This window comes from Lonchura striata, chromosome 12, assembly GCF_046129695.1.
Source record: "Lonchura striata isolate bLonStr1 chromosome 12, bLonStr1.mat, whole genome shotgun sequence".
Classification (NCBI taxonomy): domain Eukaryota; kingdom Metazoa; phylum Chordata; class Aves; order Passeriformes; family Estrildidae; genus Lonchura; species Lonchura striata.
The window spans coordinates 10,431,258-10,449,381 of NC_134614.1; the positions used below are offsets into that span (position 1 = coordinate 10,431,258).

At 47.1% G+C, this 18,124-nt stretch overlaps 2 protein-coding genes and 1 long non-coding RNA gene across 5 annotated transcripts in view; 2 read left to right on the top strand and 1 right to left on the bottom strand.

The window, feature by feature from the left end:
- Positions 1 to 2,075: 2,075 nt before the first annotated feature.
- Positions 2,076 to 3,079, top strand: GPX1 (glutathione peroxidase 1). The gene is made up of 2 exons (XM_021534357.3): positions 2,076 to 2,382; positions 2,485 to 3,079. The coding sequence occupies exons 1-2, from the start codon at positions 2,140 to 2,142 to the stop codon at positions 2,833 to 2,835; spliced, it is 594 nt and encodes a 197-aa protein (XP_021390032.1). The 5' UTR covers positions 2,076 to 2,139; the 3' UTR covers positions 2,836 to 3,079.
- Positions 3,080 to 5,392: 2,313 nt separating this feature from the next.
- LOC144246982 (uncharacterized) lies at positions 5,393 to 7,541 on the bottom strand. The gene is made up of 2 exons (XR_013340697.1): positions 6,986 to 7,541; positions 5,393 to 5,423 (listed from the first exon to the last, which is right to left on the bottom strand). It is a non-coding gene; the product is annotated as an uncharacterized LOC144246982 (long non-coding RNA).
- Positions 7,542 to 7,681: 140 nt separating this feature from the next.
- USP4 (ubiquitin specific peptidase 4) overlaps positions 7,682 to 18,124 on the top strand; it is a 31,732-nt gene continuing 21,289 nt past the window's right edge. For all 3 annotated transcript variants that reach the window (XM_021533225.3, XM_021533234.2, XM_077786101.1), the window contains exons 1-6: positions 7,682 to 7,776; positions 7,894 to 8,051; positions 8,289 to 8,419; positions 11,829 to 11,955; positions 13,655 to 13,800; positions 14,030 to 14,091. In XM_021533225.3, the coding sequence (XP_021388900.3) occupies positions 7,958 to 8,051; positions 8,289 to 8,419; positions 11,829 to 11,955; positions 13,655 to 13,800; positions 14,030 to 14,091 (560 nt within the window). In that variant the 5' untranslated portion in view covers positions 7,682 to 7,776; positions 7,894 to 7,957. The remainder of the gene's footprint in view (positions 7,777 to 7,893; positions 8,052 to 8,288; positions 8,420 to 11,828; positions 11,956 to 13,654; positions 13,801 to 14,029; positions 14,092 to 18,124) is intronic.

Sequence of the window (18,124 nt, forward strand, 5' to 3'; positions counted from 1 at the left end):
TTCAGTACCAGGAGTGGGGACATGATGTAAGCAGGCGGCCAGAAGGTGTGGTTTGGTGGCCTTTGTGATTACTTGCTGCTGTTGCTGTTAAACAGCAATTTTTTGACATTGTAGGACAATTGTCACACAGCCCAAAAGGGGTCCCCTGAACCCGTCTGGTCCCCCTGGAGCTTCTGGCACTCCTCTGGATCCCAGCTCAGTAGGCTGCACAGAATGTGTCCAGGCACAGGCCATAGCTCTGAGCCAACAAGGAAGTTCATTCTGTACCCTTAAAACTTGCTCATCGAGGAAGGGAAAGCCCTAACCTGTGCTTCTCTGGATAGGGCGGGTCCCCAGAAGTAAACTCCACTGCTTCAGAGAAATTCCCTGGGACCAGACGGAAGAGTGAAGGTGCCAGACCGAGGTCAAAAGTGGCAGCAGAGATGTGGCCCCACTATAGAGGTCACCTTGAAGGGAAATTCCTCTTCTTCAAGAGCTGTGGCTCGCTGTGCCCAGGGCAGGGTGAGGAGGAGTCTGTGTTGACTGTAACTGTCAATTTTTTCAAGAGCAAACATAGATCATGTGTCTCTGGTCATCAGCTGTTTTCCAGCACTGATCTCTCTAAAGACACTTGACATGGCTTCTGCCATCACTGCTGCAACACACTGCAGGTCCCCAAAGATGCAAGATAATCAGGAAAGTCCCCAAAACTTGCCACAGCTGGGACCTATTTTAGTTCCTAGTCACTGGGGCAGGTGCCAAGAGTGTTTCAAAGCAATGTCCCCAGACCCTGCAGTCACCTGGCACCCAGAGCAGAGGCAGCATTATGTGGTGCCTGTTAGTGACAGCTGGCATTTTGTGACAAGTCCCTGCTCCCAAGCACGAAAGAGAGCAGACAGCAAGGGGGGGCTGAGCGCATCCCCTGCGCGGGGGCCCAGGCTGCCTTGGCTGGTGGCCAGGGCTGATAAGCAGCTGTCTGACCTTGGGCTGTTGTGAAAGGCGCTCACTTGGCACAGATGCTGGCAGGAGCCTCAGCAGGGGCTCCCTGCTTCCCCCTGGGCACAGCACTGGCGCTGAGGCCCTGACTCTTTGTTCCTACCAGGCTGTGCTGCTCTACAGTCCCTGCTGGTCCAGCCCATGGCCATGGACACAAGGCCTGACCCCAACCTGCCTCTTCACAGCGTGCTCTGGGGCAGGGCATTGGCTCACAAGGACCTGTGGAGGGACAGCTGGGCCACCTGCTTGGTGTGAGCACAACAGCCCAGGTCACTTTGGGCTGCCTGCAATCTGTGGGAACAGAGCAGTCAATACTGCATGATCTAACACTCCTGCCAACAGACTGAAGCAGTTAGGCAAGAAATGGAAAAGTCAAGGATGGGGAAAAGCAATCCCTGAAGTTTAAAAAGGAGCCTACTTCTCCTTATCTGGTGAGGATATACCAAGCTGTAAACTTCACTAGTCTCAAAGAGGTGGAAAAATTACAGGACTCTGAAGAAGGGAATTTGTTGCCCTTCTTTCTTGTGCTCCTCCCGTTCCTCTTCCTGATGCACAAACCGAAGGTGCTTCTCTCCCCAAAGCCATGCTCGGTGGCAGTGGTGCCCTCGGAGAATGTTGCGGCCTTGGTGCCACACTGTGCCACCCCTGGACGCGGGTGGCAATGTCACTACAAGGCTGGAACTCTTGGGACCACTCTGTGTTTTACTGCTTTTCCACAGTGTTTCCGAGGGTCGGTGATACTTCCCTGTTTTGAAACCCACCCCACTCTGCGCAGTTGCCTGAACAAAGCCCCCTTCCGAGCAGGCGCGGGGCGCGGGCGGGCGCCGTGAGGGGCGATGCCCGTGAGGGGCGATGTCCGTGAGGGGCGATGCCCGTGAGGGGCGATGTCCGTGAGGGGCGGTGCGCGGGCGGGCGCCGTGAGGGGCGATGCGCGGGCGGGAGCCGTGAGGGGCGATGTCCGTGAGGGGCGATGCCCGTGAGGGGCGATGCCCGTGAGGGGCGGTGCGCGGGCGGGCGCCGTGAGGGGCGATGCCCGGGCGGAGCAGCGCTCAGCAGCGGCGGGCGGCGGCGCGGGGCGGGGCCGGGGGCGGTGCGGGGCGGCGCGGGGCGGGCAGAGCGCGGCGGCGGCGGGAGCGGGCTCGGGTTTCTCCGGCAGTTCGCACCATGGCGGCGGCGGGAGTAGGCGCGGGCGCTCTGAGGCTGGCGGAGCTGTCGGCGAAGCCCCTGGGCGCGGCGAAGCCGCTCTCGCTGGGCTCGCTGCGGGGCAAGGTGCTGCTGGTGGTCAATGTGGCGTCGCTCTGAGGCACGACCACGCGCGACTTCCTGCAGCTCAACGAGCTGCAGCAGCGCTACGGCCCCCGCGGGCTCCAGGTCCTCGGCTTCCCCTGCAACCAGTTCGGTCACCAGGTAGGGCGGGTGGCGGGGCCGGGGAGCGGGGCCCGGGAGCCGCCCGCCCCGGCCGGGCTCTCACGAGCCATGCTCGGGGCGGGTTTACCTTTGTTTCCTTAGGAAAACGGCACCAACGATGAGATCCTTCCCATGCTCGAGCACGTTCGTCCTGGCAACGGATACAAGCCTAATTTCACCATGTTCGAGAAGTGCGAGGTGAACGGGAAGGATGCGCACCCCCTCTTCACCTTCCTGAAAGAGGCGCTGCCCTTCCCGCACGACGACCCCTCCTCGCTGATGACCAACCCGCAGTACATCATCTGGTCCCCGGTGTGCCGCAACGACATCGCCTGGAACTTCGAGAAGTTCCTCATTGGCCCCGACGGTGTGCCCTTCAAACGCTACAGCCGACGCTTTGAAACCATCAAGATCCAGGACGACATTGAGTTGCTTCTGCAGAAGGTTGCCTAGAAAGTTGTGTGCCTTTTGTCCTTGCTGTGCACCTGGTTGTTTTTCTTTCAGGGAGCTGCTGCTTTGGCAGAAATCCCAATGTCTCGTGCAGATTTTGCTTGTGATGGTGCATCTTCCAAATCCTTGAAGTGTGCTTGATGTTCTCAAAAGTTGCACGGGAATGTTTGGGAAGGTATGTCAGGGCAAGCAGCTGTGGGTCTCAGTAGTTCACTGTGATTCTCTGAATAAAAAAATGTGTACTTTCTTTAAGACTGTGACTTGATATATCTGGGTGAGTTGGGTAAAACGTGGTGGGTCTGTTACCTGTTCCTCAGCCCATGTGGGTGCTCACAGGGGCAGACTTGGAGCACTCGAGCATGGCTGTGCAGTCAGGCTGAACTAAACCGAGGGCATGAGCTCTGCAAGCTGAATCAGTACCGTGTCCTGCCCCATGTGTAACAAGCCTGGCAGAGCAGGAGGGTGGCAGGAACAAACAGACCTTGCCCCACTGCTCACTGGACCTCCCATAAGGCTTCCACACAGAGGGAGCACGCTGGCACGTGGCCAGGGGTTGATTTTACACTGGCTGAATTCCAGTGTGGCTATCAACAGGCCACAACAGGATAATAACTGCTAGGGCAGGGAGATGAGCGATTCTGCAGCTTGGGGGGACCCAGACCAGGAGCAGCACCCACTGTCCCTCCCCTTGTCCCAGAGCCACTGCCCCCTCACTGGCTTTACCCCATTTTGCACCAGTGGTGGCCCACCACAGATTCTCACATGCCTGCCCAGTCCTCCATGAGGCCTGAAGCACCTTTGTGCATCCCCAGCACCTCACGATGCATGGAATCATGTGACAAACCAGTTTGTCCATGTTCCCAGTGCAATACCACCCCATTCAACACTTGGCCCATGGGAACTGTGCCTTGCCTCAGAGTGTCCTTGTTTCCCTTTGGGCAGGGGAATTGTATATGACACTCCCTAGTGCAAATGTGCCAGGAAATATTTCCTTTTTCTTTTCATTTCTTCCATAACAGTTTTTGAACTCCTGCCAACCATGGAGCTGAGAAGTACTTCATGAGAAATTGCTACAATTATACCAAATGATCTTGGAGGTCTTTCCTAATCTTAATGATTCTATGATTCAGTAATTCTGACATATTGGCCCTGCTCAGCAATCATGGTTTTACAGGCTGCTGTTAAATGACTGGAATTATGATTAGTTTCCCATGGGAAATCATGAGACTGTGCCAAATTTCACCTGCCATCCTGCCCAGTCACTCAACTGTTTCTACAGGAAAATTTTCACTCCTTCAATTGCTCTGTGAGCACATTTTCATTGCAAGCCACTCCTCACAAGGCCTTGTAGCACTGCATATAAACTTGGTGTGGGACTGAGGAGTCCTAACCCAGACTAAAAACTTGGGCTGTCCAAGGGAAGGCATAACACTTTCAAGCATTCATGCACTGTTTTCATAATAAAAACACTCAGGATTTGAGGGTTTGCTTGGTTTTTTGTGTTTTGTTTTGTTTCTTTTTTTCTTGTTTGTAGCTTTTCACTTCACAAATTCACAGTGGCTTTGTTACTGTACCTATATCCAAGGATCCCTTAAGGTTGAACAGAGACTGGGTAAACCTTCCAACCAGCACCACCCTGCTTGCTGCTACCCCCTGAGTCATTGAGCTTTGAACTGAGATTGCACAATCCTCACCGGGGGATTTCTAAAATTCCAGAACAGCTTCACAGAAAAAAACAGGATGTTTTCAGCAGCTACTGAAGCTTTGCAGCAGATGATGCATGATGTAGGGGATTATTTTTTCAGTTAGTTCTACTTCCCTCATTAAAGCAGGATGTTGAAATAGGTGGAGAGTACAGGGGATCATGAGCAGAAGAAACCTAGGGCACTGAAAATCTTTCTTAACGTGAGCTGTGGTACTTCCTCATTCCTGACTCACCAAGCCTGAGTGTTTGAGTGGGGCCTCCTCTGTTCCTAACCAGCCTCTGGCTCTGGCCAAGGCCCACAGCTACAGGGAGCAGAGCCCAACACCTGCTGCAGCTCCATTATGCCAAAAAAGGTCTCTCAGCAAGCCTGCTGGTCAGAAAGAAACCTTGCACCATGCTAATTCTGTGCCTATGGCCAAGGGATTTCTTTACCTCTGACTGCTGGGACCGTGCTAGCAGCATACCAAAGCAATAGGTCAAGAACAGTCCCAGCTATGCCAGAAGCAGTACAGTGACATGATTTCAGGACAAAAGTGAACCATGCCAGCAGGAAAATGAACAATCCCAGTGTAGGCACACCAGCAGGAACTCTGCAGCGTGGCTGAAAGCTGCCCAGCCTTGTTATTCCCAGTCTCATTTCAGCATTCCCTGGAGCAGCTGGCTCTGGGGTCCAGTGGGCTGCAGCAGAAGGCACTGGCTGGAGCTTCCTGGCAGTGACAAGGACAGTGGAGCACGGTCGCCACACAGGGTCTCACACCCAAACCTTGGCTGGTGTTGTGCTGAGAGGAGGTGAACATTTCACCACAGGCAGCAGCTCTGTGCTGAGGGGAGGCATGAAGAATCCCAGGCAATTCCTCAGGGATTATAAATCAACCCATTTTTATTTCTGTAATTCCAGAGAGAAACAGACTGACTCAGAGGGCAGCCTTAAAATAAATACTACTTTAGCACAATTGGCTGCTTCTGTGGCATGAGGATGTTGTCCTTTCAACATCTCCCGTCTGTCACATACACACTCCTACATTACACTTTAATTGCAAACACTTAATCCCTCTGTTAGTCTTCCTGTTTTTCCATTCTTCTGCACATCAAAGTTTCATACATTCTCTCCTTCCTAGAAAGTGTTTGTCCCCTACTTGTCCCTCCTCCCAGTGATTCTTTCTCCCATTAGCTGTTGATAGTTGCCACCAACTTCTTAAATACTTCAACAAGTTCAAATATTTGAAGCTGTCAGGAGTGTTAACTAGTTCCAAGAAAAATTATCCTTCCTGGTCCTTTCCCCGTCTCCCAGATTCCCTAGTGTTCTGCCCACCAAACCCTGGGCTATCTGCTGAAATCCTGGCTGATGAGAAGTGTCTACTCAACAGAAGTGCCATCAGTCTGAGTCTGAGATCTTTCTTCTTCAGCCTGTACAACGTTCTTTCAGCTATTTAAATTCCCTTTCTCCTGGGCAGCTTTCAGTCACTGTGCTTGATCATTGCCATCATAAGGCAGGCTGGGAACACCTGCCTCCAGTCCTGTGGTACTTGAGGGAGTTTTGCTTCTGTCAGTGCCACTTTCACACCCAACAGAATGAGCTGGAGATCAGGGCAGAAGTCAAGGGCTGAAAGTGCTTGAGGAGCCAGGAGAACACAGACACCTCTGTCTACAATAAAACTGGAACAATGTAATTTTCTTGCACTGAATCAGAAAGGCCTGAATTAAACAATTTAATTGTTTACCACACTTTCTATGAGGAGTCAGAAATTCATTAGCAGAGTGAGGTCAGCCACACAAGCACTATCTCAGAATAGCTGACTCATTTTAAAAACACACCCAGCCTTGCCATAATAGGGTGTGTTAGAGCCCCAAGGGGCCCTGCCCTCGGAGAAAAACTACAGTAACAACACTCAACTCATACTGGAAGGAGAAAATGGTCCTTTCAGTGTTAACTGAATGGACTTGCCCTGCTGTCAGGAAGATAAAAGGCCTTTATCACATTACCCTGGTTGCTGCAGCAGCGCCAGGCTGGCAGAGCCCACCTGCCCATGGTGCTGCCAGAACGCTCCTGGCACAGGCAGTCACAGCTCCCCCACATCACCCCTGCCTTTTTTACACATAAAGGGATTTCTTTGGTATGTTATGGACAAATTCAATTGGGGAGGCCAATTATAGATAAATCAATTAATGAGAATTGTTAACAAGAATTAAGTTAACAAGAATTAAGCAAGCGGCATCACAGCACCCCCACATGACCCCTGCCCTTTTTACACATAAAGTAAAGGGATTTCTTTGGTACATCCATTTAAGGCAAATTGTTTTTTAATTCTTCCCAAGACCCCTCCCTCTCAAGGACAGGCTCCCTGACAGCACAGGACATGCTGCTCGAGGGATCAATGCCAGTATCTCCTGGAGCAGTTCTCTCCTGAGACACCACCCAAACCCCTGTGCACAGTCGCTCATACACACCCGTTCTCCCGTTCATTCCTGTAACGATTTGAAGTCCAAGGCCTTCGTCAGTGTGCTCCACGTGAGAAAATGGAGCGTCTAAAACTGAAACCACAGTCCAACCAAATGGTTCTGCCACCTGTTTTGTCCGAGAGAGAAAAATACAATTTTTTTGAAGAATTAAACGTTTCAGTGTGGGTTCGATCTTCACTGAGCCATAATTCAGGGAGGAGATTCTTGCTGAGAAAGTGAAGTACACAGTGTCTGAAGCCCAGAGCAGCGGGCTGGCAGCAGCCACCCAGGGCAGGTTTGGGGAGGGCTGGGCTGGTGCTGCTGCAGAGGCGGAAGGGAGCGAAGCGTTCCCAGAAATGCTTTTAGCTGAGGATTTAAAGAGGCTGGCCCGGACGCCCTCTCGACTACGAAGCCCCCTTGGGACGAGGTCCATGCCCGCGGGGGGAGTGCCCCGCTCCCCGGGCTCCCCCTGCAGGCCCGTAGGGACGCTCAGCGCAGCGGGCGCCCCACGCCCTGAGCGCCCTCACGGTGCCGCCGCAAGATGGCGGCCGCCGCCATAGCGCGCGCGGCCCCGCCCACCTCGTCACGGCGCGCGCGCGGGCGGGGCGGGCCCCTCTCACTCGCCCGGCGCGTGCCCGCCCGCGCGCTCGCGCGCGCTCCGACCTCCGCCCGCGCCGGGTCTCGCGCACGGACATGGCGGCGGCCGCGGCCGGCGGGGAGCGGGCCCGGCCGGACCCGGCGGAGCAGCGGGCCGAGCTGGGGCCGCTCCTGGCCACGGCCCTCCGGCCCGGCGAGTCCTGGTGAGCTCACCCGCGCCTCCCCTCCCTCCCCGTCCCCCTCCCCTGCGGGCGGCGGGGCCTGCGGGCCGGGCCGCGCCGCCGCTGAGGGGCCGCGCCGGGCGGTGCCGTGTGTTGCAGGTACCTGGTGGAGAGCCGGTGGTTCAAGCAGTGGAAGAAGTATGTGGGCTTCGACAACTGGGACATGTTCGGCGCCGGCGATCCCAACCTCTTCCCGGGTCCCGTCGACAACGCTGGCTTATTCCCGGGGCCCATCGACAACTCGGGCCTGTTCGGCGGTGAGTGCTCGGGCAACGGGCCGGGCCCGGCTCGGCCGCGGAACTTCCCCGCGCTGCTTTCGGTTTCGGGCGCTGCAGGGGACAGGCGGCCGCGCCGCCCCGAACGCGGGGGGACTGGCCGGGCTCTGCCTCCCTTGGAGCGCTGGCGTTCCTTGGTTCCTGGCAGTGCATGTGTGAGTCTGGAGAGGAAAAGGTGATGTTTGATGCCCTGCTCTCTGCCGTCTGTCTCCTTTTTAGATCCACAAACTCAGAGTTTGAAAGAACACCTAATTGATGAGCTGGATTACGTGCTGGTGCCCACCGAAGCCTGGAACAAACTAGTAGCGTGGTATGGCTGTATAGACGGCCAGCAGCCTATTGTGAGGAAAGTAAGTACTGCTGAATCAACTTCTCCTCCTCTTGGTTTCGTTTTTTGATCTCCCTTGAGCTTAAACGATTTATTTCGCCAAATATCAGCTAAGATGGGATTCTCACTAGCTCTTTGGAGATAATAAAGTGATATCTTTTTGCCTTGTCTGAAAGAACAATTTGCCTGTATTTCAGCCAAAATGCTTGAATATTCAGGGGTTCTGAGTTGATGGTTTATTTGGGGAAAGAACGCTGAACCTTGTTCAGGTTATGAGTCTTTGGACTAATACGGTGCTTTTATATTGCATGGAATAGTTTGTACTTTGTGAACAAGTGTAAGTTGTTGGTCAAACTAGTTTATCTTCCAGGACGGAATGAGTCTTCGAGTACAGATGAATTTAGGGGCTTCCTCTGGAGTGTAAGGTGATTTTTGTTTTCTCTTCCAAAATTGTGTGATTCTAAAATCTTTATAAAGAGATGGATATATGGTTTTGTTCTGTAAGTCATATTTTGGTTGATAAACATAGTCAGATATGCATTCTGAATACATAACCTGTTCTGCAGGGTGAAATTGGCAAGTGTTTGTTTTTGGTTTTTTTCTTGGTTGGTTGGTTTTTTGGAATGTGTATAGGTAAAAGTTTTTTTGCTTTTATTTTAATTTTAGCCAATTGTACTGACTAAATTGAGCAATGCCAGTCTGTGGGATTCATTAAAAAACTAATCACTACCCCAAGTGTTGTTATAATGTACAGGATTAACATCACTTATGTTTAAGCAGCACTATGTTATAAGTAAGGATTACTTCAAGGTGTGCAAGACCTAGCAAAGTGTGGCATCAGAAGGGAAGTAAAATCAGGAAGTGCTGGAACGTTGTCATTCAGTGTGGGCTATAAACTGTGTGTTGTAAGAAATTCTGATGTCTTCAGGACTGGTGAGTTAACCCAGGATCACCAGGTTACCTCAGGTTGACTCAGTAGACAGAACTCCCATGGAAGCAGGAACTAGGAGAGGAGAAAACAATTATAGCATGTAAAGGAGATGTGGTTTTAGAGAAACAGGTAACATCTTGAGGAATTGCAAGTCTGTGTTGAGAGGGAGAACTGGTACTGCTAGTGATCAGTGCCTCTCCAAGTGAGGGAGCTTTCCTTGGTGAGCTGGCTGATTGCTTTCATGAAACCTGGCACACTCCCTCTGAAAATTTGAAAGTTGACAAGAGACTTGGGAGCTATCAGGGAAACACTTGGGCTTAACTGCGTGAGCCTTCTTTGTTGTGATATCTGATGCTGCTTTCAGTGGTGCAGTGACCAAGGGGGTAGAGCTCAGACCTTGTGCTGGTTTACAGACCTAACGTGCCAGACTATTCTGGGTCTAGTTAAGAGTAAATTTTTCAAATTTTGAATTGTTGTGAAACTGTCAGTCTCTGCTGTTAACCTGGTAACTGTATGGGGTTTTTATATGTAAGAAGATGCTAAAATATAGCAGAATAGTAGGTTTGTGGGATGTTACAGCCTCTTGCAAAAATCCAGTAGGTCAGTGAGACACAGAAGCTGCACTGCTGCACCTGAGTAGGATGTGGGCAGGATCTGGTTACGGTGTTCCCCAGATAGCATTAGAAGTCAAGCACTTAAACTTGTGGTCCTTGAGTGCTTTAAGATTTTCCTAAAGCTGCATCAGCTGTAATTCATGTATTAAAATATCCATAAAAGTAGGATCTGGGAAACGATTTTCAGGCATCTTTATGGTTTTATAAGATATTTCTTCCATCCCTATGTTTGATGATCAGAGGCAAGTACAGGAGGATTAGACTAGATTTATTTGTGGTTCAGGTTTCTTTTGACAGTCTCAAACCATATTTTTGGGCAGTCATCTATAGAGTCCTATGGGAAGGTTTATTATGTGCTTCCTTAGCAGCAGAGTTGTGCTGAGATTGCTGTCCAGTGGCATGACATGAGTTATACTTTGGCAGAGAACAAGGAAGCTGGTCAGATGCAGTTTAAAAGACATCTGCAGGTGATTAGAGACTCCTTTCCTCTGTCCTAATGGACACAATGATCTGATCAGGAACTTCTTGGAAAGAGTTCTTTTTATTTCTGAACATGGCTCTTGTTTGTTTCTAACTACAGAATACTGGAGAACAGGAAGTCAAGTTTAGTGACATTTATTCTGAAAAATGAAAGGAAAACTTTTGTCTTGGTTTCTTTTCTTAAAAAGAAGTCTGCTCGTCAAGAAGCTGTTTAAACAGGGGGCTTTACTTTCTGTTGTAATAGCAAAGTACTGAAGATCTTTCCAAATGTGTTTTTTAATTATTTACCTTTAAAGCACCTTGCATATCTAATACAACTGTCTAAAAGCAACAATCCTCAGAAGATGGAAGCATAATTTGGTGGAATTATCACTATAAGTCTAGGTCTTAATTCTTTGTTTCTTTCCAAAGCTGGGTAGTTTTTTCTGTAATATGTTAGGTGTAGATCTGGTGTCACATGAATGGAGTATGGAATGGAATATTTCAGTTGGAAGGGACTTAATCATCTGGTCCAACTGCCTGACCAATTCAGGTCTGACTGAAAGTTAAAGCAAATAAGGATCATTGTCCAAATGCCTCTCACTGTTACTCTTAAAGATTCTACCAGCTTTTTCAATGAAATATGGTCTCAGTTTTAGAGGCTTTGTAGCTGGCAAGCATTCTGGAGAGAATTGAGATGTGGGGTTTTCTTTTTTACTCTTTCTGTTACACTGCAGTTGTCTCATAAGTGGTGTGTGCAATGTGCTTTTCTTTCTGGCATAATGTGTTTTATGATCTGTAGGTGAAGAATGATGTCCAGTTTTATGGAAGATTTTTAAAAAATATGCTGGAAGCTAATGGCATGAGTAAATCTACCTATTGGAATATTCTCTCAAATGCAAAATTGATTTGAAAAGTACTCTGAAATAAAGCAGTGTCATCAAAACAACTTCAGAGGTACTTTTCTGTTCTTGCTAGGAGAGAGTAATGAGGCAGGTTCTGTGTACTGTGCAGAAAAATAATTAATGCTTTGGTTTGCTCTCTTCTGGTAGAAGAGATTTTGCTCCAGTATTCCAGCCTGGTTTAATTCTTTTATAAAACTTAACCAAAGACTAGATGCAAAAGGTAATTTTTGTTTAGGATGCTTTGTGTTATCAAGTATTTTTCATGAGTAGTTGGCTGACAGTATCAGTTCAGCTGTGATGATGGACCTGGAACTTTGCTCTGTGGAAGGAAAGCACTGTTAGTTCCCATTTTAAAAACCAAGAAAAACCCCCTAAACAAGCTGGTGACTGAATCTAGGAGCAAGTCAGTATTCAGTTTATGGCTTGACTCTCAATACTCCAAAAGGCTCACAGTATTTAGAACTGTGTGCTTCAGAGGAGTGTTCAGTATTGCAGCTTTGTGTTGCTGTGTTCCTGGTGCAGGTGGTGGAGTACGGGCTGTTTGTGAAGCACTATAAGGTTGAGGTTTATCTCCTGGAGCTGAAGCTGTGCGAGAGCAGCGATCCTGACAATGTCATCAGCTGCCACTTCAGCAAGGCAGATACTGTTGGTAAGTTCTCTGATAGATGAAGCTGTGCTCTGAGGTTGCCTCAGGAGATAATCTGTGCCCTCCAGAACCTCCAGACTGGAGCAAATCTGACTTTCTCTCTCTCTCTCTCTCTCTCTCTCTCTCTCTCTCTCTCTCTCTCTCTCTCTCTCTCTCTCTCTCTCTCTCTCTCTCTCTCTCTCTCTCTCTCTCTCTCTCTCTCTCTCTCTCTCTCTCTCTCTCTCTCTCTCTCATTGCTGTATTTTTCACATGTAAAAATGCTGAATGTCAGCTGTCCTGTATCTACATTACTAAACTGAAGGAAACATCTGCTGTGTTATGACACTGGCCAAATGCCAGGCACCCTCAAAAACTGCTCACTCACCCTCCCCTGCCACATCTTGGCAGAGGAAAGAAGAAGATTAACAAGGGTTAATGAATTGAGATAAGGACTGAGAGAAAACACTGCAAGGGCAAAACAGGCTCAACTTAGAGGTATAATGTGTGTTTATTACTAACAGAATCAGAGGAGGATAATGAAAAATAAAAAGAAGCCCTTAAAAACACCTTTTCTTCCCCCAGCCTCTCCCTCCTTCCCATCAGGAGGATGTGGGGGATTGGTCAGTTCATCATCTGAGGTTTTCTCCCACTGCTCCAGAAGAGGAACCCTTCCCCTTTGAGGCCACGGGGTCCCTCCCACAGGAGACAGTTCTCTGTGAACTTCTCTGGCGTGGGTCCACTCTCATGAGCAGCAGTCCTCCCAGAACTGTTGTAATGTGAAACTCTCTTCCCATGGGGAAGGACAAGGACAGGCTGCTCCAGCCTGGAAGCAGGGCCCTCTCCCTCCACTGGATCTTCCACTGGGTCACAGCCTCCTCCAGGCATGGAGGGTGAATCTCTGCATCCCCCGTGGATCCCCAGGGGCTGTGGGTGAATCTCTGCATCCCCCGTGGATCCCCAGGGGCTGTGGGTGGATCTCTGCATCCCCCTTGGATCCCCAGGGGCTGCAGGGGCACAGCTGCTTCACCCTGGTCTCACCATGGCCTGCAGAGGAATCTTGGCTCCAGCACCTGCAGCACCTCCTCCCCTTCCTGTGCCACTGACCTTGGTGTTGCCATGTTGTTTGTTGCCATGTTCTCCCACATGTTCTCACCTCCTCCTCTTCTCTGACTAGGAAACAACTGTGAACAGTTTATTTTGATTTTCTTCTTAAATATGTAATCACAGATGTTACCACCCTTTGTAATTTGCCCTGTCTTGGCCAACAGCATGTCCATCTTCAGAGCCATCAGGAATTGGCTCTGCTGGACATGGTGGAATCTTTCCACAGGAGCCACCTCTGTTCCCCCCCCATTACCAAAGAGCAGGCCATACAAAACCAACACAGCATCTTTGTGGGCAACTTGACAGTAGTAACTGAAAACTTGAACCTGTGTTTTTAGATTAAGAGAAGTTGTCCTTTGGGCAGAAAGTTCTCAAACTGTTCTGCATGTTATTGGTTTAGGGTTTGACAGGTAAATGCATAACTGAGAGCAGAAGTTTTTAATTTTTTCAGACTTAATATTAGATAAACTATATGAGCAATTTTAACTTCCATAATATGTTTTCTACCTGAAGGATTTTGAAAGATAAGTGATGTACCTCCTTGCTGAATGAATATCTTTGTGTTTTTTCAAAAGCACTCATGTTTTAGGAATTTTGTTGTTTTCTCTTTCCTGAACAGCTACTATTGAGAAAGAAATGAGAAAACTATTCAATATCCCAGTTGAGAAGGAAACCAGGCTATGGAACAGGTATATGAGCAACACTTATGAGCAGCTCAGCAAGCTGGATAGCACAGTGCAAGATGCAGGACTCTATCAGGGTCAGGTAAGGAGCATAACTTTCTCTTTCTCTCTCTCTCTCTCTCTCTCTGTCTCTCTCTGTCTCTCTCTCTTTTTTTTTTCCTTTTTGTTTCATGCAGTGCTTTTGCTGATGTGTATTTTTTGTCATTTGCTTTTATGTACTTTGAGCAAACATTGACAACGGGATATGCTAATGCTTTTGTAAAATGTGTAACAGACTTGCAGTTACCTTTATTACCTGCACTCTCTTTCAGGTTGTTTTAATAGAAGTGAAAAATGAAGATGGCACGTGGCCTGGACAGCATTGCCTGGCAAAGTAAGCAAGCATGTTCTAAAGGTTTCTGTTATTTTGTGCAGCTTGTTTGCTAGGCTTTAGTGACCACATGTTCTCTGTGAAAGCCCGGTTATTACTGGCTGTTGTGGCTTGCTTTGTTTTGGTTATTTTGAAGGAGAGAAAATCTCAAATATAAATATTTTTCAGTGGTTCTGCTGCTGATTTCTTTTTTTAGCAAGAGTGTGTCTGTGTTTTAAAGCCTGTTTCAAACAGGTTGTATAAGTATTAAATAGCTTAGGGTTTTATAGTGCTTAGGAGGCAAAAGTGCTATTTGCATTGAACTAGTCTGCTTTAAAAGCCACCTCTGCATAGTGAAACAAATAATCTTTCCTTTGCCGTTGTAGAACTGAAAAGATCTTAGAGTGTGTTCCCAAACCTGCCAGGAGTGAATGCTCAGAGTTCTTATAGTTCCCCCTTAAAAAGGGTGTAGAAATAGCTGACCAACACCCCATCCCCAGGAGACAATTACAGAAGCCTGTAGAAGTGACACAGATTCTCTCAGTGCTGTCTGATTTAGAGAAGAAATGGCTAATTGCAGGGCTTGGTGAAATATTATGTGTATAGAGTGAATGGTGTAAAAGGGAAGTTGCTTGCAATAACGTACTGCTCATATCAAGTCCTGCTGCAGAAAGTAGAATTTGATGCCTTCCCTGTCTGATGCCTAATTAGTTCAATCCCAGGGGCCATCAGACTTTATACTGATAAAGAAAATGCTTTTCTGTGCAATACAGTTCACTTACAGAACTTGATGCCAAGTGATCTCATTTGAAATCAAGATACACCAGTGTTAAACTTTAGGAGTGGATTAGATAGATCAGTGAAACCTGATTTGAAATGGTACTTTGAGAGATCATACCTACTACAGTGAACTTTCAGTAGGATTGTCATGTGAAAAGCAACTTAAACATTCATATCATGTACCTGGTTGACAGTCAGTATGGGAGAGGCAGCTGTGCAAGACCAGATCATAACCTTTTGTTTCTACATGAAGCAAAGCTAACAAAGAGCTGTGTAGCATTCTGAGGTAGTCCTTTGTCAGCAGCTAGTTTGATATATAAAGGCTTTGATTTAACCTCTAATGGTTATAAAATATTTACTTATTATAGCATGAAACTTGTGACATTGACTTGATGCTGATAATGGTAGCTGAAAGAAGTGTATTAAGTTATACAAGGATTATATGTTCTTTTGTGCTTTGTCTTGTGCTTCATCCTATCTCAGGCAAAATTTTGCTTCAGTGTTCTATTTCTCAGCTCCAGAAAATACCTGGGGAACTTAATATTTGGAGCTTTTTTTTCTCTGGGCTGCATCAGTTTATTATTGTAAGCTTATGAGGGAGTTTTTTCTGAATTTAGAGTTTTGATGACATCAACCAAACAGGATGTAGAGCTCTCTGCTGTTGATAGAGAAATGGTGAGCACCTGCATCACTGTCCAAGTGCCAAAAGAGGTTCTGGCGAGCTGGGAATTCATATCCTTCCTACCCAGAGTGTGCAAAGTGACCATGGGCTGGGTGGTTCTGTGTCATCAGGATTTTTCCCCACCATTTGCTGCTTGTCAGAGGCACGGGCACCCTACCAGAGGAAATAGCTTTTCCACAGGTTTGGCAGCTGTCCTTGTGTTTCCTCAGCCATCAATCTGGCTGACATTTTACAGGAAAAATGCTCTTAAACTCCACAGCAGTCCTCGGGTGGTATATTCTCAGCCTATGCTTGGCCACTGCTGTTTGTTAGTTTGCTGATATCTAAAGAATAAAATACTTTCTTCTTACTGTAGTTTGAAACCGCTTCTACTTCTAGACAAAGTTGTAGAAGAGAGAATGGATTATAGAATTTCAAAATTAGAGGCGTACTTTGTTTCTGAAGGGATATTATATCAATGACTCTGTCGAATTTAGTATTCTTAAATTGTTACTTACAGGACTCTAAAAATAAAGTCCTGAACTAGCCTAATTCCATTTCAGCCCTAGCACACTTTTTCTTTTCATCCTGGATATAATTTCCTTAGCAAAGGCAAAAAGAAGTTGTGTTAGTTTGTGAAAAATAACACATTTTCCATCAGGTATTGTACTTGAAAACTGAAGTGAAGTTGTATTTAGTGTCTACCTGGTAGCTATCTGTCTCCCTTTGCAATATGCAGCAGTAAAATACCTTCTGGTTCTTTGGTTGGAGCTAGAATTTTCCTGCTGTTTCCTCTTCCAGCTCTTCTGTTTACTCATGGCACTGTGTGATTTCAGAGGACCCCTTCAGCAACTGGGCTAAATATTTTGTGTGCAGATCTTTATTCCCTGACTTTGAAGTGCTTGAGTTTGCAGCAGATGCTAGGCTTGCAGAAGAGCCCTGAGGATGTAACATAAGTTATGGAGGTTTTTGCATGTTAGAACATCCTAAATGAGCATCCATTACCGCCTCTGCTTTGTCAATTGAACAAAATCCTAGGTAATCTGGCTCTGACAAAGGCTTTTTGTCACAAAATTACTATTTTATTATTGGTTGTGTGAAGGAGGAGGACTGACTCTACTCTGTGCTCTGAAGGTGGCCTCAGCTTTCTACCAGTTGAAAGTCTTTTACAATATTTTTTCCAAGTTGTTTAGGTTACGAGTATTTTTTCTACTTAACAACCATTGGGCTTAGAGTGATTTGATTTTATCCTCTTTGTCCTGTAAATCTCCAGATTTCTCCTCACTTGCCATTTGTATTGGTTTTTGATAGTTGTTGTAGCAAGAGAAAACAGCTGTCTTTACCTGCAGATGGGGACAGTGTGCTTCAGTGTTGTGAAGATGAAGTTGTGTTTCAGTGGTAATCCACTGAGTAAGCCAGAACATTTTGGAAGGTTCCAAGTCACAAATTTCAAAGATGAAATAACTGTGTTCTCTTACTTCAGAGCAAGGTCTTGGGAGCCTCCATTTCTGAGGGAGCAGAAGTCACATACTGTGAGAGATGGCAATAGAGGGGGCAGCTGCCTTTGACCAGTCAAAGTTTGCACATTCCACAGAAACCCTTCTTGTGGCACTGGGGATAAATATTTGGCATCCAGGTCTTCTGTTGTCACTGTGTGCAAATGAGGCAGTCCTGAGAGCTTGCAGTACTGTGGGGTCATTAACAATGGCTTTCCAGGCTTAAAGTAGGAAGCTTTCAGACAAAATGTTTTTTTCTTAGCTGCTCTCTGTGCCCTTCACCTGGAATCAGTGGCTGCCTTTGTGAGCATCTTATGAAATGAGGAGGAGCAGCTGTCCTTAGGAAATGCTTTCTTCAGTAGTTACAAAGAGATGAGTAATTTCTAAAATGTAGGAGTATGTGGAATTCTTTATCTTCCCAAATATATTTGGTTTCTGTTCTTTTAATCTCCCATGGAAAGCTCTTAACCTCTCTTGTTTTGCTACTTACATGAACCTTCCCAATTTTCTAGCTGGAACTTGCTCAGGATCCTGGATGACTTTGCGGGTAGATTTTCCCTACTCTGTGACTTGTGTCTTACCTTTGCTTTCTGATCTGTTTTTTATATTCCTTTGTAATACTTAGCTTTTTTTTTTTTTTTTTTTTTTTTTTTTTTGTGTAGGATGCAGTTGAAGTACTTGGAACTCTTTAGTTGCCATGTGACTCTTGATGAAACCCTGTCTCTATGCTTCTGTCGGAAACCTTGAAATCCCTTAGGAGGTTGTTCTCATTTTCCTTTTTCAGCAATAGATTTTCTTAATGTGATTTTCTGAGCTTCTCTGCTCTTGCTCTGGGAGATCAAATGTGTGAAGCAGAGATGCTTAGTTCTCAGGTCTTAACATTTTCTAGATTGATCCCCTTTGCTTCTAGATCATTCACTACTTCACACTTAAAATGTGTTCTTAATGGATTTACATGCTGTTGTTACCTAAATTGTTTTATTCTTGACCCTTGAAACCCACGCATATGAGCATGAGTCTGATAATTGTTGTATAGACCTTCTGCTTTCCCACTGATATTACTTTGGCGTCCAGGTAATCTTGAAGTTATGTAACAGAATGTTGTGTATTGTTCCAGAAA